The following is a 24736-nucleotide window of genomic DNA, read 5'->3' as shown; positions in this document are numbered from 1 at the left end:
AACGTAAAAGAAAATAACTTTGTAATTTAAACAAACCAACAAAAAGTCAGTTTTCCTTTTTAATACATAAAAAATCCATTTTCTAAATGTGATAATTAAGCAAATGTATTTGTATTTTTATTAATTAAAACAGATAAATTGATTATAAAAAGAGAAAAATCTGAAAAAAAAATGATTAAATTAGTCCAAGGTTCGAATTTGCTTCCTATGAGATGAGAATTCATATCACTAACCAACACAGTTTGTGTTATTTTTTTATTAACAATCAGCAGCTATGTATATATTTTATTATCGATAAAAATTGGTATTAGACCATTTATTTTCTTTCATGGGCTCTGGTCCGTGTTTTGTTATGATATAACTATGGAATTATTATTTTTAATTAGATTTTCTTTTTTAATTATAGAATAATCAACTAATCAATTAAAATAGAGTATTTTTATTAATGACACAAATATAATTTAATACATTCCACCAAAACGATAGAAAAAAATAATAATAATTAATGATTTCATTAATCAAAACAACACAAGAATCTTAATTTTGAAACACAATCCGAATCACTTTGCAAATAATATAATAGATATCCTATGATGTAGAGGTTATAACGGGTTCAGTGCTTTTTTGGAACAAAAGTAAATTTTTTAATTGAAATATTTAAAATCTAATTTCAGGTAAAGGGAAAAATCATGGATCAAAAGCTCAATACTCTCACGGTTAAAAGCTCAATAAAAAAAACTGTGAACCCGTAAAACTTTGACTAACTTAAAATTATTTTAGACGTAAATTTGACTAGCTTAAGATTATTTTAGACGTAAATTCAATCATAATCATTAACTCAAATCTTGTCGCCTGGACTTTTAACTATTTTAGACATATTGCTGATTGTACCAAAAATATTTACTCAATACAAGAGCAACCAAAGACAGCTTGTTAACACAAAAGAATGCAATTAAATAAGTTAACAATCAAAGTATAATTAATACGTAATTGATTGTAGAAGGCCGAACTTAGAAATCCCAACAACATGAATTAAAAAACAAAGGGCATGGTGGTGGATGGATTCTTTTAAGTCTTTTCGGTGGATTTGCCTAATTTCGACAAGTGTAGGTAGCGCGATGGTCACGTGATCATCTTGGGGCTCATGGGTCGGTGATTGGTAGGGACGGTTTGGTAACGCACGCGGTTTTTTTTTTTTTTTTTTTTTTTTCCTGCCGAATCGTTTTCAATTTCTCGTAGCAAAATCATTGTCCCACCGCTCACAATTTATTCTCTCATTTCTTATGTAAAAGCCTAAAAGGTAACCATCGTGCACTATAGTTTTTGTTTTTGTTTTTATGAACTATGATTTTATTCATTTTCCTTTTGTATATATTTTTTTTTTGTTAATCTTAACTTATTTTTTTACCCACGATTAAGAACCAACTATAAATTTTATTTTTAAATAAAATTAACTAAAATATACTTAAACATATGTTAAAATCTGATCGAGTATTTAACAAGTGTTGCGATCTGGCAACTTACTAACTTTAAAATATTCTTTTTTATATAATAAAAATTTAAACTAATATTATTTTATTATTTGAAGATGATGAGATATAGAAAAATACTAAATGTTGATAATTGATTCGTTTGAATCTATGTGATATTTTAAAAATAAATCAAGTTCAGATCTGAGTCTCAAGGACAAATAAACAAATAGTCTTAACGACCATATACCGGTCGCTGGAGAGGTGGTGTTGAATAGACCCTTCTAGTCTGGCTAAAATAAAACTAGATCATTCTGGAAATTATCTCCTATTCTAGTTACTAAAATAATGAAAAATCTTTCAAAACTTAAATAGAACTAAACTCTAATACCATACGTCTGCACAAAATTTTTTTATTTCTAAAATAATTTTAATTTATTGTTTGTTTAGATATAATTTTTTTGTTATTTTTTTTTTGTAAAATCAGAAATTTTGTTATCATTTTTAACTTATAAATAGTAAAGATTTGTATATTAGCAGAATAAGAGTATGAGTTAATTAAGTATATGTCAATCTACTGTTGATTATGAACTTTATTATTATGTGGATTTTGATTTATACAAACAATCTATATATCTATGAATTGCCTAATTCGTCCGTTTAGTTGCCTCAAATTCTTTTTTAATATATTACATGTTTGGACAAATTAACCCGTATAAAACTATAATTATAAATGCATAACCTTAATCTGCTCCATCATATTATTGTATAATATAAATATTTACAAATATTAATTATTTGATATGTTATACCAATTGATTATAATAAAATATAATAAGATATTCATTTACCATTTGTGATATTATAAAAATGTACATATCTATAAATTGGCTAATCGGTTTGTTTAATTACCTCAAATCATCTTAATATTTTATATGTTTGAATAAACTAATCCGTATATGACGTTAAGTATAAATACATAACCCTAATCAGCTCCATCATATTATTGTATAATATAAATATTTTTAATCTTAAATATTTGGTATTTTATACTAATTGATTATGATAAAATACAATAAGATAATCGTTTACCATTTGCGCTATTATTTAAATTCAAAATTTTAAATTAAATCTAATCTGTATTTATAAAAAAATAAAATAATTAAAAATTATCTAAATTTTCGTAAAAAAATTAATTATAATTTTTTTTGATTTTTTGAATCTTAAAATAAACTGAATCTAAATTTTCGTAATAAAATTTAATTATTCAAAATTTGAACAATTTGAAATTTAAATTAAATATGACCTATATTTAAGAAAATCTTAAAATATCTAAATTAATAACTAATTTTCAGAATTAAATATAAATATAAAATAAAATGATTTTTATTTAAATTATATTAAATTTGATCAATATTAAAACTGTTTCCAAACAGATTTTTTTTTTTAAATTCGGGAGTATTTGGAAGCAAGCACTAAAAATGATTCTGTTTTAATATAATAGATATTTGAAATTTCTAAAAATTATTATTTTAAAAAATTATGCACGTTTGAATAGAACATTTTTTTTGTTCATCATGTAATGTTCAGCATGATTAATGTTTTTGTAAATTTAAGTATTTTCATTTTTACCATTCAAATAAAATTTCTATTTTATATTTGATTCAAATTAATTTGATAAGATAAAATCAAAAAACAAACAAAAAAGAAGAAAGTCGCGAGAGAGAAAGAATAACTCTTAAAGCCTCTATTAGTTACTTTAGAAAAAAAACAAAGGACTGCTAAAAAAATGACTTTTAAGACTGCCAAAAAATTCTGACACATTAAATTATATTAACTAAAACTTGTAAATTCGAACCAAATTAAAATAAAATTTGGAATCGAACCGACTATATATTTAACTATTTATATTATTCGACTGAAAATTAAAATTACAGTAATAAAAAATGCAAAGACGTTTTTTCACAAGAAAACATGTTTGATAGAGCTTTTTGGATGTTAATTAAACCACCTGAGAAATTTTTGATGGGTTTCTAAAGAGATTTTTTATATTGATGAATATAGTCTCGTATCTTGATTGAATGCTTAAACCAAGAAAACAAATGTTAACTTCCAATAACTTAAACCAATTAGAAGCATCCACATTAGCAATATATGTCATTAGAAATTTAACTAAACTTTTTTTAGTGATATAATAGGTTACTAGATTATACCATGTGCATTTGCACGGAAAATTTATTTTTTAATCTATTTTATAATATAATTTATGTTTTTTACAGATATAATATTTTTATAATAAATGATACAAATTTATTTTGGGTTTAGATAAAATTTATTTTAAAATCTAATTTCTAATAAATTTGACCATGATTATAAAAAACACAATTTTAACCCGTCCATTTAATTAATCCAAAAGATTATAAATATAAAATATAATTTTATCTCATCCGTTCATATTATCATAATTTTTTATTTTAATATTTAAAATTTTAAAATGATTGATTATGAAAAAATATATAATAATATATCATTTATCATATTTATCATTATAAAAATATTATTTAAATTTGGATATTTATAGAAAAAGAATAACAACTAATTTTTGGAATTTTGATAATTAATCCTAACTATATCTAAAAAAATCTAAACTAATTGAATTAAAATTTAAAATTTTTTGGAATTAATTTGAAAGATAAGATTCAATTATATTATTTTATTAATTTTTGAAAATAAATAAAACAGATAAATCAAAGTAAAATTTTTGTTTGGCAACAGAAATAGTAGTTATCCGAAAACAGAATAGTAGAAAACTAAAAAAATTCTGTTTGGAGAAAAAAGTGCTTTTCTTTAAATAGTACTAGATTTTACCCCGTGCATCTGCACAAGAAATTTTTTTAATCAAAATTTATAATAATATTTATGTTTTCTTTATAGATATAACTTTTTAATAAATAACAAAGATTTATTTTTGTGTTTAGATATAATTTATTTTTTTAATTTTTTCTACTATATTATGAGTTTATGACCATGATCATAAAAACATAATTTTAACCCGATCATTCTATTAATCGAAAAAAACCGTTATTATAAAAATATATTTTTAACTCACTCATTCTATTAATCCAAAAAACTGTAGTTACTAAACCATAATTCTAACCCGTCCGTCATATTACTATATAGTATAATTATTTACTAATTTTGAAATAATATTTATCTTAATATCTTGCATGTTTTGAATATAAGACTGCAATTATAAAAAAAAATCTAATCCACCCCATCAAATTACCATATAATATTAATATTTATTAGTTTTTAATACATGAAATTTTATTCTGATTGAATATGATTAAAAAATACAATAAGGTATTCTCTAAATCATATTTGTTTTTCTAAAAAGATTATTTAAATTTTCAAATGTTAAATTAAATCTGACCTATAATTAAAGAAGTACTAGATTCTAAATCCGTGCATCCGCACGGGAATTTTTCATTTTTATTTTTAATATAATTTTTTAATAGAATTTATTTTTATTATTTATTTTTTTAATTCAAAAATTTTGTTATTATATTTTAACTTTAAATAGTATAGATTTATATATTAGTAGAATAAGAATATGATTTAATTAAATATATATTGATCTATAATGCTAATTATGAACTTTATTATTATGTAAATTTAGATTTACACATAAACAATATATACATCTATGAATTAGCTAACCCGTCCGTTTAGTTATCTCAAATTATTTTTTAATATCTTAAATGTTTTGATAAACTAACCTGTATAAGATGTTATTATAATTGTATAAATTTAACTTACTTTATCATATTATTGTAAAATATAAATATTTACCAAGATTAAATATTTGATGTTTTAGGCGGATTGATTATGATAAACAATAAATATAAAATATTTTTTTACCATTAGTACTATTATATAAAATATTATTTAAATTCAAAATTTTAAATTAAATCTAACCTGTATTTAAGGAATTCTAAAGTAATTAAAATTATTATCTAATTTTGTAATAAAAATTATTAATAATTTTATTGAATTTTAAATTAAATTGATTCTTAATTTTCGTAATTAAATTTAATTAATAAAAATTTCGTATAAATTTAAAGTTTAAATTAAATATAACCTAAATGTAAAGAAATCTAACAATATCTAAATTAGTAACCAATTTTCGAAATTAATTATAATATAAAATAAATGTTATAAAAACATTTAGGTGTGTTTGGAAACAGGTACTAAAAGTGCTTCTATTTTAATAGAATAGATAAAATAATTTAAATTATATCATTTTTTAGAATTAAATTTAATTACAAAAATAGTTTGAATTTTAAATTAAATATGACCTATATTTAAGAAAATCTTTAGTTATCTAAATTTATATCTAATTTTCGGATTTTTTTAAATAAAAAAGAAAAGATGTTTTTAAATAATATTACAATAATGTAGGAGAATTTTAAAATTGTTTCCCAAAATATTTTTTAAAAAATTTTGGGAGTGTTTGGAAGCAAGTACTAAATGTGCTTCTGTTTTAATATAATAGATATATATACAGTAGAAACTCTATAAATTAGTACTTGATAAATTAATAAATACTATAAATTAATAATTTTTCATGTTTTCGAGATGGGGCTGGTTCAAAATATAACACAATTCGATAAGATAATAATTTTAACACAATTCATATTATAAATATATGATCCCATTAATATTATAAATTAATAATTATTATAAATAATATCTGATATAAACATATAAATGAGATAATCTATCAAAATATGAGTTTAGTGATATTTTTTAGTTATTTTAACTTAAAGTATTTTGAAAATTCATTTTTAATATTAGAAATAATTATTTAAAGATAATAATATTTTTAAAAAAAATATTTTAAAATTAATAAAAAATAATAAAAAATAATTTTTGATTGAAATCTATAAATTAATAAAATATGAAGGTCCTAATAATTATTAATTTATAGAGTTTTAACTGTATATAAAATTTATATTTTTAAAATATATATTTTCAAAAAAATAAGTTAATTATATATTTTTAACTCATGTTTATAAAAACAAATGTACAACATAAAAAATTGAGATCTAAATAGAATCATTTTTATCTAACAAAGATTGATAGAATATCAAAAATTTAAGCATAAAAATATATAAATAATGAAAAATGTTTAGAAAATTTAATAACAGGTGACGTGATAGCTGACTCAGTATTTTTGGACGTTTTAGCTGATGCAACAGCTGAGTAGAACTGTTGAGTCAGCAAATTTAACGGGTTGATTAACAGATTTACAGTCAAAATTGAATTTAGCCTATATTCAATAGTTTGGATATAAAATTTGAATATTTCAGTTATTCGGGGTAGAAAATTGTACCATTAGTTCAGATTGGTTTTGATCATTTTTTTCGTATAGGGCGTAACATGGATCATACTATAATATGTTGTAGTGATAAATTTTATTTGATTTTGAATTATAATTGATATTGAACCCAAAAAAAAAATTATGATTGATAACATTTTAGAGTTATCAATAATCGACAAAAAAAAAAAGAGTTATCAATAAATTGAATGAAGAAGAGTTATCAATAAATTAAACCCTTCATTCAAGCTAAATAAATGGTTTTGCATTACCAATCAAAGCCTATTAAACAAAATCTCCCTAAAAATGGTTTTCCACTACTAAGCAACTTTTATGAACCCTTTCTTTCTTTCACCTTTGAGCCTCCTTAAACTGCGAAATGGAACCTCCAAAGCACCAACACACGCCGGAGAAATCCCCCTCCGAGCCTCCGTCCTCCGCTTATCCTCCATCTGGCTGCTGTACTAAGTGCGGCGGACCAACGATTTCCGAACCGCCACCTCTAGCTTCACTACCGGAGATGTCACCGCCACCGAACTATCGCCCGATCCGAGCTCCGGCGATCAACCTTCCACACAACTCTCAAGCAATCATTCTCACCCCCGTTCCTCACGCCGAACAAGTCCCTGTCGTCTCTCCGCCATATCAATTCGAATGCCCCGTCAAGAGAATCCACTCCCCCGACGATATCCGCCGTTTCCAGGAATCAGCCTCCTTTAAGAACTTCCTAGGATTCGTCGTTTCTCTATCAGAATCGATCGCTGGACACAAAATCTCAGATCCTTGTCATGTCTCGCCTACCGTTGCCGCCATAGTTTCAATCCTCGAGACCTTGTTGCAATGGATCGACGAGATTCCTCCTGTTCAAATGTCGTCTCGATACGGTAACATCTCGTTTAGGTCATGGCACGAGCGGCTCGCTGAGAGAGGCGAATCGCTTATCCTTGAGTTTCTTCCCGATGAGTTTAAAGGATCTACGATCGAGATCGTTCCTTACTTCTTCGATAGCTTTGGGAACGGAAGCAGAATCGATTACGGAACAGGACACGAGACGAATTTCGCGGCGTGGCTGTATTGCTTAGCGAGGATGGGGATCATCAAGGAGGAAGATTATCACGGTGTGGTGGCTAGGGTTTTCGTCAAGTACCTTGAATTGATGCGAAAATTGCAGATGGTTTATTGCTTAGAACCTGCTGGATCTCATGGAGTTTGGGGACTTGATGATTACCATTTCTTGCCTTTCATATTTGGGAGCTCACAGTTGATTGATCACAAGTATATGAAACCGAAATCGATTCACAACGACGATATTCTGGAGAATTTCTCTAGTGAGTACATGTACTTGTCTTGTATCGCGTATGTGAAGAAGGTAAAGAAAGGTTTGTTCTTCGAGCACTCGCCGTTGCTCGATGATATAAGCGGTACTGTAGCAGACTGGAAGAAGGTGAATAGCGGTTTGCTCAAGATGTACAAAATGGAAGTGCTCGAGAAAGTCCCCATTATGCAGCATTTCCTCTTTGGCTGGCTTATCAAATGGTATGATTCTTCTTTCCTTTATCTCGTTTGTAGCTTCTCACTATCATATTATATTTAATGTTAGACATTAGAGACCTTTGGCTCTTTAATGTGGTTTGTGGATTGGATTATCTATATCCCGAGAGTGATTGATATCTGGAACAACATTTGATATGTATGATCTTAATCTGGGAAGATGTTTTAAGTGTTTAGCAGATTCAGGATAGATTGTTTGGTGAATTTGATGGGGAAGCAGTAGTTTTCTTGATTCTAGAGAAACTTTTAGTTTGCAGATTTGAGTTACATTATCTGTTGACAGATTGTCAATTATGCGATTTCACATGTATGAAAAGATGTGTATGATCTTGATCTGTGACGATGTTTTGAGATTTAGGTAGATTCAGGGTAGATAGTTTAGTGAGTTTGATGGAAGCAGTAGCTTTCTTGATTGTATTGCTGCAAATCTTGTTAGCTAGAGAAACTTTTAGTTTGTAGATTGAGTTACATTTTCTGTTGACAGATTTTCGATTATGCGGTTTCACAGGTATGATCATGATCATTAACAAGAAACGTATTAAGTATCACATTCTGAAAATTAAACTGAGCGGATCACAATATCGTTTGCAGGGCCATTCGCTACCCAAATTTGCTTCCCATTTTCAATAGACATGAACATAAGACTAAGACAGCATGTTATTTGGCACACCTAGCTAACATCTCTAGCTAAGTTCCTTAGGTTCTTGGAATGTAATTGATTTTGATTGCTCAAAAATCTTGTTGGCAGGGAAGAGTGATTTACTCTAGCGCAATACATCAAAGCAGGGACAGCGATTTCTCTTCCTTGTGGTGGCTTAATAGAGAGAGATGTCTTTGCTTTTGAATGTATCTGATACGTAAGGTTTATTTTACGGTGTTCCTTGAGGTCGGTGGGATAGTTTTTATGCCGCGCTACGATTATGCTAGCTTCGTATTGTATCCTCTGCGTTTGAAACTTTACAATTTCTTTTTGATGATTACCCTCTGGCTTTTACTTTTAAAAGTATCAATGGCATAATTCATGTAGTGCCCCACAATGATGTAGAGTGGACTTACACATAATAGAGTGGCCTATGCTGCAGATAAGTCTCACAAATCTAACAACAAATACAGAATGCATAAGACATGTTCTTTAAGGATATTCAAAAGCCTATTCAGACACAAATGTTGAAAATGCCATAAATAATGGAAACCAAAGGGTATATGACACACTTAACTAACCGAAAACATCTGTACAATCAATCCCCAATTAATCTCCAATGAATCCCCAATAAATCCCCAATAAAATTTTTAAATCAAACTGAGACTTCTCAATGTGTATATGTTCAAACTCTTTTTGTTTCCCAATGAATTTCATTCAAATAGAAAGACGGATACAAGGCTGAGATACGGCTGAGATACGGCTGAGATACGGCTGAGATAAATTCGCAATTCCAGGACAGTTTCACTAGATATCTTACAGCAAAAATCTTTTTTTTTTTCTCACCACGCCAAATTCCAGTTAGATTAAGCATGATACACTTTTTAGTTATGTTGAGATACACAAAGTCAGTCGACCTCATCATTTGGAAACAAAGTCCAAATGAGGGAATTGCAAACCCAAACAAGGTACAAAATATATAAAACGATATTAGAAAAGATAAGATTTCAAACTTGACAATTTCAAAGATTAAAATGTCTTTTTCTTCATCTTCCCCAACAAGTTTGGAGACTTTGCGAAAAGACAAGATTTCAAACTTAACAATTTCTTTTCAAATTTTCAATGCTGTCTCACTCTTTTTCAAAGGAGATTCCAAATCTATCATCACATCACACTTTCATCAAGATATGGATCCAAATTTCTCACTTTTTCATATGAACTCAAATTTAGAGTTTTTTAGAATCAGTAGGAATTCACCTTAGGATGGTTGTAAATTGTCTTTGAGCTCAAGACTAGACTTCTAGGAAGTTAAATTGCATGTTGTAACACCTAGACCCATAGATTTGTGATTTTCGAAATCTGAGATTTGCACACTTGAGAAAATCAAAATTTGAAGAACTGTTTGATTCAGCTTAACAATTCTGGATTTTTTTGGTCCTTGTTGATAGAAAACCAGATTAGATTACATATGAGTGAGCATTAACATCATCTTGATTTAGAAATCTCATGTGTTGGACATCAATAAATCGAACTTGACCAGGAATTGCCAGATTTTGCAATGTTTGTTGCAATTACAGTTTGTTTGTCATTTGAATGTGTTTGAGATAGCTGTATGAACATCTTTGCTCATTAAAATTGATTCAAAATACAGCATCATTCATTCTTGGTCTCAAGAATTCTGTTTTGCAGGTCATGGAACTTACCTGAGCACTTCGCATGAGCATTATGCTGAAGAAGCTCATGTGAAGAACCACATGTATGATGATGATTCCTCTACCACAGAGATAGACAGCAGCCATGAGACATAGGCGCCCATCCATCACCTCATCATACCCACGGTTCTACATAGTTTTCTTTTCTTTTCATTAGACTCTTTGTTTTTATTTACCATCTTCTCACCAACTTTTTCACACTAGGGACAGTGTGATTTAAGTCTGGGGGAGGATGTTCATCCTTTACTAATAAAATTTGGTTTGTTTCGAGTTTGTTTTTCAATAAAAGGTCTTTCATAAAAAGTTTTCAAAAGTTTTTCAAAAACATGAACTCTGATTTCAAAAACAGGAACACCAAAATCAAAACTATGATGAATAAGACTCATGTGCTTCTAGACTTTACATGCTAGTTTCTTTTGTGGTTAGTACTAGACTAGGCAGTAACTAGAGTACTTGCACTACGAACTCCCACCAGAGGATTTCTATTCATGAAGATCTTTTCTGCCAGGATATACTAGCTCATTCTACTTGAACATAATCTTGACATCTAATTTTCTCATCATTGGTTTTAGCAGGCATCATGATACACATCTAGGACATCTTTACATCATTGTTACCACTCTTTGTTTTCCTAGATGGCCAGTTCATCCTTAGCTGGTACCACCTTTACCCAAAACCATCATTTTAAACTTCATGCATTCTCTCTTTAACTCTTTTGGCAGATATGTGCAAAAACGCCAGAGAGGGAGGAACAACATGGTTTTCAGTCACTCAAGAGAAGGACTTAAGGAATTTGGGAAAGAAGAGTATCAGCAATCCTATCAAGCTTAATGGTGCCTCAAAAAACTCATTCATAAAGGTAAATTTCGTGCTCATAAGACTCTATGTCAATAGGCGGTTTCCCCTTTCAAAAAAAAAAAATCGAAAAAAGAAAAAAGAAAATAAAAATTAAAGGAAAGGAAACCAAAAGCCTAAAGAGTCTAGGATGGCCGAAATCATTGGAAGCAAAGGCTACAAGTATTTATCTGTGAGGATTGGTTTTAAAACCTGGACAAAAATCTAAGTCTGGGGGAGTTATAAGGAGAACCTGAAGAAAGGAGATCAAGAATCTTAAGGCAAGAAGAATGTGACTGGAAACTGTGGGGGCATCAACAGTTCCATCCTCTCTTGCTGTTTTGCATAATGTCTTGTCTCTCCAGAAAAAGGTAACCCTAAACACTTAGAACCTCACCCTTTAAACAGCCATTTTGAATACCTAGCCTTGATTGCTTTACTAAAGTCCTTTGATGAGAACCACTGGAACTTATAAATGAATGTTAAGAGCTAGTTGACTGGAAGATAGGTTTAAGTGTCTAGACTTTCGCATGACGGATCAACGGACTAGTTATGCCTGTATTTTGGTGAGAATTTTCTAGACTATCCTTGATTTGAGCATAATGACTAACTTTGGTTTAGAAGCATGGTCTCTGAGATTTTGTTAGTTCCTGCGATTTTCAAACCTCTTTACTAGATTTAGATCTTTGGTTTTGTTTGAAGACAAACAAAAGTTTAAGTCTGGGGGAGTTGATAACACATGATTTTGACCATATTTATGGATCACTTTCAGTATCTTATGCAGGTGTTTTCAATCAGTTTTGAAGGTTTTATAAGTGTTTTCCATGTTTTGGAGTTTTAAAAGACTTTTCAAGTTTCTTAGGCAAAAGCAATGCAAATTGGAGAAAAATTCACTTTTGGCCAATTTCAGACCGTCAGAAGTTTCACATCCGATGAAGACCTTTTCACCGTCTGATCAAGCTCAAATTTGGATACAATATAGAGGACACAACCAGCTTTCCAATACAGTGGAGTAAAATCAATCTAACGGTTGGATCATAAGTTATTTCCAATTTACTGAAAACATGTTCTGCAATCTCACGAAAGAAGCAAGAGAATGAATGAAGTTTGGAGATCATAGACCAATCACCGCGGCCTAGGAGCTTGTGACCGCGGTGAAGAACATCCTGGCCACGCCTCAGAGCCTCCAGACACGGTGGACCAGCATTTACCAGGCCTGGAGAGACTTGTTTCTGCGACAAGCCCATAAACGGCCCAATGGCCTGTTTTCAAGCCCAACTCATTTTCTCTTCACAAGAAGCCCTAAGGACGACCAGAAAAACTTGGAGACCTATAAATATTTATTTTAGAAGACCTAATTTCGTGTGTGCTCCTTTCCCCTTGATAGGGAGACACCAAACTTTTGTTTCTTAGGTTTAGATTAGGGAGATATATATTTTTTCTCTTGAACCTTTGTTCTTTCTTTTCATCTATCTATTCAGTTTATGCAATCTCTTTTACTTTACTGCTTTTCTATTTCAAAACCAATGATGATGTTGTCAAGCTCAGCCATGTCTGAGTAGTCACCTTGCTGGGTGAAGAGGGCCATCGAAAAGGGACCCCATGATCAATGACATCTAGGTTTTTTAGGTTAAAGGATTTCGATTTTAAATGATTCTCTCATTCATCCAAATCTCAATGCGGTAACGCTAAAGTAGCTAAACAGTGTCCGATCCTAGGTTAAATCCGAGCCACGAGAGTGTTGTATCTGGGTTGCCTAAACTGGATCTTATGGACGTCACCGTCGTAGGAGACGAAAGCTACCTACGGAGGATACGTAAGCCAAAATGGATTCCGAGCTACAAAACGATATGGGGACGAGAGTTGGCTATGGACGTGGAAGTGATGGCTGAGGTGGAAAATGATGGGCCCAAGGAAGGCCCAAAGAAGAAGACGCTAAAAGGTAACCCAGCTTTCATCGGAGGAAGCACTAAAAAAAAGATGGTTCAAGTGTTGGTTTCTCCTTGGAAAAACAGTCTATGAAGGGCCCATCAAACCCAAAAGGTGGACAGAAAAGTACAAAATCTCGAGTGTTAGATGAGAATACTTAGCTGGAATTGTCAGGATTTTGGGAGTAAGTGGACAATAAGCTATCTCCAGAAAATTTGGAAGAAGCATAGACCCGAGTTTTTATTTCTTTCAGAAACTAAGCAAAATTTTTCTTTTTTTGCAATAATTTCAATTTCATTTCAGGTATAATAATTTGTACACGGTTGGACCATGCGGGGCAAGTGGTGGACTTACTTTATTTTATGATAATTCTTTTGATATTGTTATATTATTTTCAAACAATAGAATTATTGATGTTGAAGCAAAAATTCTCGGAAAAAAGTGTTTCTATCTTTTATTTACGGTAACCCGGTAACAAAGTTTCGAGATCGATGGGAACGGCTAACAAGAATAAGTCTTACCAGAACGGAAACGTGGATAATAATTGGAGATTTAAATGAGATAACTGGTTTGACCAAAAAAAAAAAAGAGAACTGGAAATAATGATAAACAAGGTGGTAATTTAAGACACGCTTCCACTTTTGTATGTTTTAATACGATGATACGGGATTGTGGTTTTCTAGAATTCTCGTGCCTTGGAAATACTATGTCTTGGAGAGGAAGAAGGAACTCAACAGTTGTTAGATGCAAATTAGATCGGGCTTTAGCCAATGAAAATTGGCATGATATTTTCACACATTCTTTTGTTGAATATTTAGCAATGATTGGATCGGACCATAGGCCAATTGTAGCCACAATTGAGAATAAAATTCTTCAGAAAAGAGCACAATTTAGATTTAACAAAATATGGCTCGGGCAAGAAGGTTTAATGGATTCTATATCTAAAGGATGGGAATTAAATCATGGAGAAGATGAGGTTTCATTGGTGGATAAGATTAAGAACTGCCGGCGAGAAATATCTAGATGGAGACATAATCTTCGGCCATATGGGCAGGATAAAATTAGTGAATTAAAACAGACATTAGAGGATGTCCAAAATGATGACATGCAGACAGAAGAGGAATCAAAAGAGGCCTCAAAAAAATTAAAGGAAGCATATAGGGATGACGAACTATTTTGGCAACAAAAAAGTCGGATTCAATGGGCAAAATATGGAGACAAAAACACAAAATTTCATCATGCGCAAGTGAAACAACGGTGGACAAGAAACATAATTGTTGGGCTACATAATGCGGTAGGCACTTGGGTAACTTCGGAGAAGGAGATTGAACAGGTGGCAGTGAGGTATTTCGATGATTTATTTACTTCAATTCGCCCATTGGATTTTGAGGAAGCATTGGGGGAGATAAAACCATTAATTACAGATATTGGTAAGTCGATGCTTACGGCAATGGCCACGGAGGAGGAGGTACGCAGTGCACTATTTATGATAAATCCAGAAAAAGCTCTAGGGCCAGACGTAATGACATCACTTTTCTACCAACGTTCGTGGCATATTATCAAGATGGATATAGTGAATCTAGTGAACGGTTTTTTGGACACCGGAGTTTATGGCGAGAGGTTAAATATGAAAAATATTTGTCTAATCCCAAAAACAGAAAGACCCACAAGGATGACAGAATTACGGCCAATTAGTTTATGTAATGTAGGTTATAAGATAATCTCGAAGGTGTTATGTCAACGTTTAAAACGACTTTTACCTGATCTAATTTTGGAAACTCAATCAGCCTTTGTGGCTGGACGTCTTATTTCGGATAACATTTTGATAGCACAAGAAATATTTCACGGATTACGAACCAATAAATCATGCAGAAGTAAATTTATGACAATTAAGACGGATATGAGTAAAGCTTATGACAGAGTGGAATGGTCTTTTATTGAAAACCTATTGAGACGACTCGGCTTCGCGGAAAAATGGATAATGTGGATGATGCGGTGTATTACTTTTGTCCGGTATAAAGTTCTATTAAATGGACAGCTAAGGGGACAAATAAAGCCAGGGAGGGGACTCCGTCAGGGAGATCCACTATCACCATACTTGTTTATACTATGTACGGAAGTTTTAATAGCAAATATTAAAAAAGCAGAGAAAGAAAAATTAATGACGGGTTTGAGGATTGCAAGAGCAAGTCCATCAGTTTCCCATTTATTTTTTGCGGATGATAGTTTATTTTTCTGCAAAGCAAATAAGGATGAGTGTCAAAAGGTTCTGAGCATACTATGACAGTACGAAGGTGTTTCGGGTCAGAAAATAAATTTTGAAAAATCTTCGGTCCAATTTGGTCACACGGTTCCAGAGGAAACTAAACAGGAACTAAAGCAAATTTTAGGAATTACGAGAGATGGAGGAACAGGATCTTATCTTGGTATCCCAGAAAGCATGGGGGGAGCCAAAACAAGAATCTTTTATGATCGGGTTAATAGCTGGACCTCAAGACTACTATCAAAAGGGGGCAAAGAAGTTTTACTGAAAACTGTGGCATCCCCAATGCCCACTTTTGTCATGTCATGTTTTCGATTACCTAAATCCACAACGGCAAAATTAACTAGTGCAGCGGCAAAATATTGGTGGAGTATGAATAGACAACAACGAGGAATGCATTATTTGGCATGGACAAAAATGTGTAGAAATAAAAAGGAAAGGGGAATCGGATTTCGAAATGTGGAGGATTTCAACACGGCTTTATTGGCAAAACAATTATGGCGGTTAATAGAAAAACCTGAGTCCTTATTTGCACGGGTGTTTAAGGGACGATACTTCAGGAACACTACTCCTTTGGACCCAATACGATCATACTCACCGTCGTATGGATGGCGAAGTATAATCTCAGCTCGATCTCTGGTTAATAAAGGGCTAATCAAAAGAGTTGGTTCATGATGTTCTATCTCAGTATGGAATGATTCTTGGATACCTTCTCCTCGCCCGAGATCAGCCACTTGTAAGGGTATTAATTTTTACCCGAATCTTATGGTTAATCATCTGATTGACCCTGGGACAAATTCATGGAACATGGGATTAATAAAAGCAATTTTTGAGCAAGCTGATGTGGAAATTATTCAAGGAATCCCTATTAGTTCAACCTATAAACCACACTCTTTTTGAATGCCCACCTGCTTTACAAATCTGGGCTTTATCGCAGATACCAACACCCCCGGAAGTTTTCCAATGACATCGGTTTTATTCAAATTTTGATCACCTATTTTGGCGACTTCCAAAAGAGAAAAATACACAATTTCCATGGATTGCTTGGTACATTTGGAAGGTAAGAAATGAGAAAGTGTTCTCGAACATTGATATAGATCCGCAAATAACATTAAAAATAGCAGAAATTGAAGCAGAATTATGAGAAGAGGCTCAAATATCCGAACAGGAATTACCATCTGCGAATTCTGGTCATACAGCGGAATTGTCAGTACCATTGGAGTATGATGGATGGTGGTGCTATATTGATGGCTCTTGGAAGGATATGGATGTAGTTGCAGGTTTAGGGTGGTATTTTTTGAAAGACGGAACAAGGGAAATTACAATGAGAGCATAAAATGTAAGGAGTAGTCTTACTTCTCTACATGCAGAGCTAGAAGCCCTTATATGGGCTATGCACTGTATGTTAGAAAATCAAAAGACGTTTGTAGCCTTTGCAACAGACTGTTCTGACGTGGTGAAGACGGTGTCTACACCCAAAGAATGGCCAGCTTTTAATCTACACTTGGAGGAGATTGTGAAGATGAAGAATAAGTTCAACTTTTTTTCGATATCGCATATCCAACGTGCACAAAATTTGAAGGCAGACAACCTAGCAAGAAGTGCTCGAGTATACTCTCATGATATTATTTCCGTAAACTCAGTACCACCGGTTTGGTTTGTCGAACCGTTCTAGATATTTAGGCTGTTGAAAAAAAAAAGGAAACTTGCAATAAAGTTTGAAAGAAAAACAGCAATTCTAACAAGATGAAAGCACAGCCAACAACGAAATCGAAAAAGGGAAGAGTTTGGACATAGCTGGAAAAGTAAGCGAAGTTGGAATTTATTATCCGATAAACGGAAATGAAAATCCGATCAAAATCGGAAATATTAACAAACAAAAAACTACAAAAAATTTGGTAAAGCTTCCAATTTCAAATGGAATCGGAAATCGCCTCTATCTCTCAAAGATAAGAGATTAACTAGACTATTTACAACATCTAGGGTTAACACTAATTTGATTAGAAAATAATCCTTTTACATATCGGTTAATTATCTAATACCCAACATTTATATTGGCCTAACTAATATTTTAACCCTTTTGGCAAAAAATAAATATCCAGTATTTAGCTTAGTTTATATCAATGTCCCTGTCAAAGATGAGAACGATGAGCAGATTAAATCAGGTCGAAGACAATCTAATAGAAATTTTAAGTAGAAAAGAAAAATTTGCGATTTGGGGGCCCAACATTCATGTAATAGGGTGGCCAGAGACATGCGCTTCATCTCGCTCTCCCCAAAGCCGCCCCTGCATCTAATGATCTAATGATCCTGCATAAACTAACAGATGAACAGGTAAACGCCTTTAGGTACATTGAAGCTTCGAGAGTCCGTGGTTTTAATCCATTAATGGATTTTCAGACTACAAAAAAGGTTTAAGGTGTCCATCACATTTGAATTAACACACAAGACCGACCCAATCTTATCTCTTGACTTGACAGTACCGGATTCTGATTCTTGAAAATTACATTTTGTGTTCGAAAATGGGATTTGGTTCTCGTACTGATCACGCTGTTACTCAGCTAGATATTTGGAACTCGTGGAAATAGTCAAAAAGTCAACGTCGGCAGAAATCACACAATAACATCTACTGACACGTGTATTCTACTTTCCGGTCTTTTAACCGTCACGTGTCGGTTCTTTTCACCTAGAAGTAACTCTCAAATCTTTGCAATAATGTCAAAGTGCCACATACACACACTGTTACTGTTAAAATAAAATAAGAAAACCTTGACTTTATTGTCTCTTTTGCGTTTTCCCGAGTGGCTAAGAAAGAAAAAAAAGAGTTTTTTATGTTAATTTTTATAGGTTGGACTCTGATCAGAGAGATTGGATTATGAGGTACGGAATTCGTGTAAAAAGGGTTTCTCTTTTGCTTGCTTATTGAGGAATTAAAGTTAAAAAAGAAAAAAAAAACTGTTGCTGGTTATTCTGTTCATCCATTTCTACTGTTTTTCTTTCTTTTCTTTTTATTTTTCTTTCTCAGTTTTTAAATAATGGAATTTCTTCTGGAGGGACCCTTTTGTTGTCATAAGAATTTACTCGCTGGGTTTTTACTATTGTTGCTTTGTTCTTGTTGTTTGGTTGTAAATTGTTGATGCTCTCTTTGATTAGGTGAGTCAGATCTCTCTCCTGTCTCTCTCTTTCTTTCTCTCTTTCTCTCTCTTACCCAAGCTTCTGTGGCGGACAAACGGTGAAATTTTTCTCTCTAATCCAAACCTGGAGAAGAATTTTGAAGCTGCAGCGATTTTTGGTGAATAGAGTTTCTTTTTTATATATTTTCTATAGATTGTCCTGTTTTTCTAAGCATGAGTATCACTTGTTGATTTGTTATGGGTGAGAGAGAGAAAGTGTCTTCCTTTTTGTTCTTTTTAGTAGCTGTCTTTCCAATTCTAGTAACTTCTCTGCTTCAAAATCACTGGTTCTTGTCTTCTTGAGCTCTTCAGCTTTTTTCCTTTCTTTCAGATCTCTGTTTTTCTGATCTTCTGCAGTGGAAGCTGCTGAGTTATAGAAGTTAGTAGTGATTATATCGATACTTAGACTTTATGTTGTCTTTTTGTGTATTTGTTTGCTTTGTTCATCTGGGTTTGTTGGATCTTTGAGTTTTCTTCATTTATGTCTAAACCCTGCTTGGAACTTGATATAAAAGAAGAAACTTTGTGATTTGTAAATTAAAAAAGTTAAAGCCGTTCTGTTTATGGTGTTCTTAAATACATGGATTTTGAAGATATGTGTGATCTTTGTAGATGGAAGAAGATTGTGAGTATCGACATTGGGATGAGCTAATCCCAGATGCTCTTGGCTTAATCTTTAGTCACTTACCTCTTCAAGAGGTCTTAACAGTGGTTCCTAGGGTTTGCAAAGCATGGAACAGAGCTGTAACTGGACCTTATTGCTGGCAAGAGATAGACATTGAGCTGTGGAGTAACCGTTGTCACCAGGCCGATCATCTTGATCGAATGCTTCAGATGTTGATACTTAGAAGCTCTGGTTCTTTGCGGAAACTCTCCGTCACTGGCCTTCAAAATGACTCTATCTTCTCCTTCATTGCACAACAGTGAGTTACAGTTTCCCTAATTTCCTCTTTAATCTGGCTTATTATGATCAATTTGAGAAGAAAGGTTTAGCAATTATAGGCGTAATTTAGCTTTGTGGTTTATTATCTGGAGCTGGTTTTTAAAAACTCTAGCCTCTTAGTAATGTATTTTTTTGAGACTGAAGCAGTAATATATAATCGAAAACTCTGTCACTAGCCTTAAAGATGACTACTTTGCACACTAGGGGGGTAAATTTCTTAGGTATCGGTGTAATCAAGTTTGTATTTGGATGAGATTGAAGCTTTAAGTGGTTATCAGTGTAATCAAGATTGTATATGGATGAGACTGAAGCAACAAGATTTCTAAATTCTTTGTTATTGTATCTATCATTTTATGACTCTTACTTTTCTATGTTTCTTTGCTCTTTTGCAAGTGCTGGTTCACTCAAAACCTTGAAGGTGCCAAGAAGTGGTCTGAGCAATTCAGGAGTTGTAAACGTAGCTGAAAAGCTTTCATCTCTCACTTTTTTAGACTTGAGCTACTGCTGCAAAGTAGGCCCGGAGGCGATACAAGCCATAGGCAAACACTGTAAATCACTGATAGAATTCTGCAGAAACATGCATCCGTTGGATGTAGCAAGTGTCGTCTCTCACGATGATGAAGCTTATGCGATCGCCAACACAATGCCGAAGCTGAAGCGGTTAGAAATCGCTTACCACAGAGTCAGCACAGAAGGAGTACTCAAAATTTTATCTTGCTGCAATTTCCTTGAGTTCTTGGAACTTAGAGGCTGTTGGGACGTGCAACTTGATAACAAGTTCTTCAAAGAGAAGTTTCCAGATATGAAAGTGTTGGGACCAAGAGTGATCGGATTCTACGACATGATAAACGATTGGGAGGATTGCTGCTCGGATTATTTCTCAGATGGGTCTGATTACTTGGCTTGGGAGTTTCTTGAGGATGGTGAAATGGGAGAGTTCTATGAAGATGAGTTTGAGCATGGTTGGGACGATAATTTTAATGCGGATAGGGTGAATATAGACTTGGAACCGCATATTTGGCCGCCATCTCCATGAACCAGGTCTTGTTATGTTCAAACTCTCTACATGAAAGTTGCTTCGAGGAATGGTTTTAGCCTCTTATGTGTCAGTGTCTTTAATCTATGTATGGTGCTTGAACGTGTGACTTCTTTGTGTTATTCTAATCTAAATCGGGTCGGTTCATGGCTTTAATGTTTCTGTTTACTTAGTCATGTTGAGGTTCATATATCTACAGATATATATGTATGTGTGTATGTATAGAATTGGAGATGTCAAGTTGATGTATAAGAAACAAAAGAAGTGAAGATGTAAAAGTACAAGCTATTGAGGAAGAATTCAAATGAGATGGGGTCCCTTCACATTGAAACATTTTACTTATCTGCCATTTTGTGTAGGTTTATGTCTTTCCCTCATTTATTAGAAATGATGACTCGGTCTACTTTATTTGGATTCTTTACCTTTCTTTTTACTTATTTACATGTATAAAGTTGTAGTCAAGATCAAAGTTTCACAAGCTCATTTATAATAACTTACTTCTGACCTTGTTTGCTACCTTCTATGGCCTTCGGTTTTGAATCAAACCATATCTGAAAAGAAAAAGCTTGTTAGGATATCGATCACACAAGTTTATAATGGTGTACTTTCAATGTGAAAATTGTTGGATAAGCTTTGGTTACTTAAGGCTCAAGAAGTTTTTAACAAGTCTGTTAAAGATAAGAACGGAATATTTTATTATTAGTTTAGGAGTTATTTAAGTCTAATAAAAAATAGAAAAAGTAGTTAGCAAAGTTTGTGCTAACACTATAAATAGATCTTTGATGAAGTCGCATTAGAGACAAGAGAGAGAGTTAAGGGATTATCGTGTTTAGTTTTTGAGACAAGTTTTATAAGCATTAATAAAGAATTCTCTTAACAAAGTTCTACAAGTTGTTTATGCGATTATATTTGGTATCAGAGCTTGAGTTAGAAGCGATCCAAACCCTAATCATATAAACACGAAGATCATACGATACGAGGAGATGGAAGACGTAGTCGTATCACCTCAACCGAAGGAAAGCGTACCTTCTTCGATACAGTGCCCGATGTTGACCGCAACAAACTACACGGTGTGGGCAATGAAGATGAGGGTACTGCTCCGAATTCACAAAGTCTGGGAGACGATCGAACCAGGTTCAATCGACGCTGCCAAGAATGACATCGCCACAGGCCTGTTGTTTCAAGCAATCCCATAGTCCCTTGTTTTGCAAGTCGGCGAGCAAGAGACAGCAAAGAGCATATGGGATGTGATCAAATTACGAAACCTAGGAGCAGATCGCGTCAAGGAAGCTCGACTTCAAACCCTTATGTCTGAATTCGAAAGAACAAAGATGAAGGATTCTGATTCAATAGATGACTTCTCGAGGAAGTTATCGGAGCTCGCCTCAAAAGCTGCATCACTTGGAAAGACGATAGAGGAACATAAGCTTGTAAACAAGTTCCTTAATAGCTTACCAAGACAGAAGTTTATTCATATTGTAGCCTCTCTTGAGCAAGTACTGGACCTGAAGACAACAAGCTTTAAGGATATCATCGGTAGACTCAAAGCATATGAAGAAAAGATTCTCGCTGATGAGAATCACAGAGATATGCAGGGGAAGTTGTTGTACGCGAACTCAGAACAAAGTAGTTCCAGCTCAAGAGGGAGAGGACATGGAAGAGGAGGCAGAGGAAGCAGAGGACGAGGCAGAGGTGGAAGGTTTAATTTGCAAGAGAGAGCATCGAACCAAAACGATCAGACGAAGGAGAAGAAGGATAGATCGAAGGTTATTTGCTACAGGTGTGATAAACCAGGCCACTTTGCCTCAGTTTGTCCGGAGAGAGCACAGAAAACACAAGAGACAAATATGGTGGAGATGGAATAAGCTGACGAAGCACTATATATGCATGAACTTGTGTTTCTGAACAAAGAAAAACTAATTCCAAAGAACTTCAAAGCAAACAAAGAAGAAGAAAGAGTTTGGTATCGACAATGGAGCGAGTAATCACATGACAGGAAAAGAAGGATACTTCTCCGAGCTCAACAGAAATATCAAGGGAAAAGTCAAGTTCGGTGATGGCTCTTGTGTGGAGATAGGAGGGAAAGGATCTATCCTATTTCAAGGCAAAACCGGCAAACAGAGACTTGTCACGGATATTTACTACATTCCTGACCTCAAGAGCATCATCTTAAGTTTAGGGCAAGCTACAGAAGCCGGCTATGATGTTAGGATGAGACAGTACTATCTGACACTCCATGATTTAGACAAGAAACTGCTCGTTAAAGTCACAAGGTCTCCAAATCAGCTTTACAAAATAAAGCTAAAATTTGGAAAATCTGTGTGTCTACAGTCGAAGGTGGAAGACGAGACATGGAGATGGCATGCTAGATTGGGATATATCATCTTCAGGACGATGAAAGCTATGTCTCAAAACGAGATGGTTCATGGATTACTGGAAATCCGAGAAGATACGGAATTGTGCGAATCCTGCTTGGTGGGCAAGCAAATTCGACAATCTTTCCCAAAGACAGCTGCATTTAGATCATCTAAACCCCTAGAACTGCTTCATGCGGAGCTGTGTGGTCCAATCACACCACCAACCATCGCTCACAATAGGTACATATTTATGATCATTGATGATTTTTCAAGATATATGTGATCTATCTTTTTAAAGGAGAAGAGTGAAGCATATGGAAAATTCAAAGCATTCAAAGGTATGGTGGAAAAAGAACTAGGGAAAGCAATCTTAACTCTAACAAAAGATAGAGGAGGGGAGTTTACTTCAACGGAATTTCAGGAGTTCTGCGAGCAGAGTGGGATTAGGAGGCATCTCTCTGCTCCCTATACACCGCAACAGAATGGTGTAGTAGAGAGAAGAAACATGACCTTAATGGAAATGACAAGGAGCAGTCCACTACAAGAAAACATGCCATATTCTTACGAAAATTCCTACGATTGTATTTCGTAGGAATATTTTTCACCAATTTCTTACGCAATTATAACGAAAAATAAAAGTGGTAGGAAATAGGTAAGAAATTTTCTACGAAAAGAAAATGTCAAAAAGTGGTAGGATATACCCAACCAATAACCTACCAAATTTAAATTCGTAGAAAATACGGTCAAAATTTGGTAGGAAAGTTGTAGGACCCAATTAATTGTTACACTGGTGGAAATTTCGTATCATTGTCCTACGGATTTCTTACGAAATATTGTTTGTAGAAAAATCGTAAGAATTTTGTAGGAACATATGTCTTTTTGTTTATCCCACATCGAAAAATATGAGGATGGACTTCAAGCTTGGTTCGCGACGAGGCCAGCATAATGAAGAAGGAAGAAGAATGTTCAATTGTTTCTTTTGTAAAACGTTTTTAAATTAAAGCTCGCATCAATGATGTAGAAAACGCTGTTTTTTTTGTTTGAATAAAATTTAACATTCATTCAAAAAAAAAGTTAAGAATTTAGATGAAGAAACTGCACTATAAAAAGAGCAAAATTATATTTTTCTACGGATTTCCTACGAAATATCGTTTGTAGAAAAATCGTAAGAATTCCGTAGGAAACTATGTTTTTTGGGTTGTCCCACATCGACAATCTAAGATAATTTAGGTGAAGAAGTTACTCTATAAATAAGAGTCTTCACCTTCTCTCCCTCTACTTAATAATTATTTAGTCAAATTTTAGGCTCATAGTAGTTAGAGAACTTATTTTGTTTTTTTTGTATATATTTCGTTAATCAAATTTATAATTAATTTATATTTAATTAAATTCAATTTCCGATATTAATTTAATTTTTGATTTTTATAAAATTGTATTGGTAAGAAATTG

General features: G+C 32.9%; 2 protein-coding genes across 3 annotated transcripts; both read left to right on the top strand.

Annotated features, from left to right (window-relative positions):
- The first annotated feature begins 7157 nt into the window (after positions 1–7157).
- Positions 7158–9403, top strand: LOC18014594 (serine/threonine-protein phosphatase 2A activator). Its single transcript, XM_006397179.2, has 2 exons — positions 7158–8385; positions 9149–9403. Exons 1-2 carry the CDS (start codon positions 7229–7231, stop codon positions 9156–9158), a joined length of 1167 nt encoding a protein of 388 aa, XP_006397242.1. The 5' UTR covers positions 7158–7228; the 3' UTR covers positions 9159–9403.
- A 9438-nt stretch (positions 9404–18841) lies between these two features.
- Positions 18842–21253, top strand: LOC18014702 (F-box protein FBW2). Of its 2 annotated transcripts, none has more exons than XM_024154266.1 (3): positions 18842–18931; positions 19564–19874; positions 20288–21253. In XM_024154266.1, the coding sequence occupies exons 2-3, from the start codon at positions 19564–19566 to the stop codon at positions 20928–20930; spliced, it is 954 nt and encodes a 317-aa protein (XP_024010034.1). In that variant the 5' UTR covers positions 18842–18931; the 3' UTR covers positions 20931–21253. The 2 variants fall into 2 exon arrangements, with proteins under 2 accessions (XP_024010034.1, XP_006397241.1); XM_006397178.2 differs by having other exon boundaries at positions 18917–19070.
- Positions 21254–24736: the final 3483 nt, after the last annotated feature.

Source organism: Eutrema salsugineum, unplaced genomic scaffold (genome assembly GCF_000478725.1).
Source record: "Eutrema salsugineum unplaced genomic scaffold, Eutsalg1_0 scaffold_3, whole genome shotgun sequence".
Classification (NCBI taxonomy): Eukaryota; Viridiplantae; Streptophyta; class Magnoliopsida; order Brassicales; family Brassicaceae; genus Eutrema; species Eutrema salsugineum.
Note: the sequence above shows the minus strand (reverse complement) of the source record. Positions and strands in the feature narration are given on the sequence as shown.

Excerpts from the sequence above, each read along its gene's own strand:
- LOC18014594 (XM_006397179.2), top strand. The coding sequence starts at position 7,229 with ATGGAACCTCCAAAGCACCAACACACGCCGGAGAAATCCCCCTCCGAG.
- LOC18014702 (XM_024154266.1), top strand. The coding sequence starts at position 19,564 with ATGGAAGAAGATTGTGAGTATCGACATTGGGATGAGCTAATCCCAGAT. Across the intron at positions 19,875-20,287 it reads TTCTCCTTCATTGCACAACA|TGCTGGTTCACTCAAAACCT; the intron begins GTGAGTTACAGT and ends CTCTTTTGCAAG.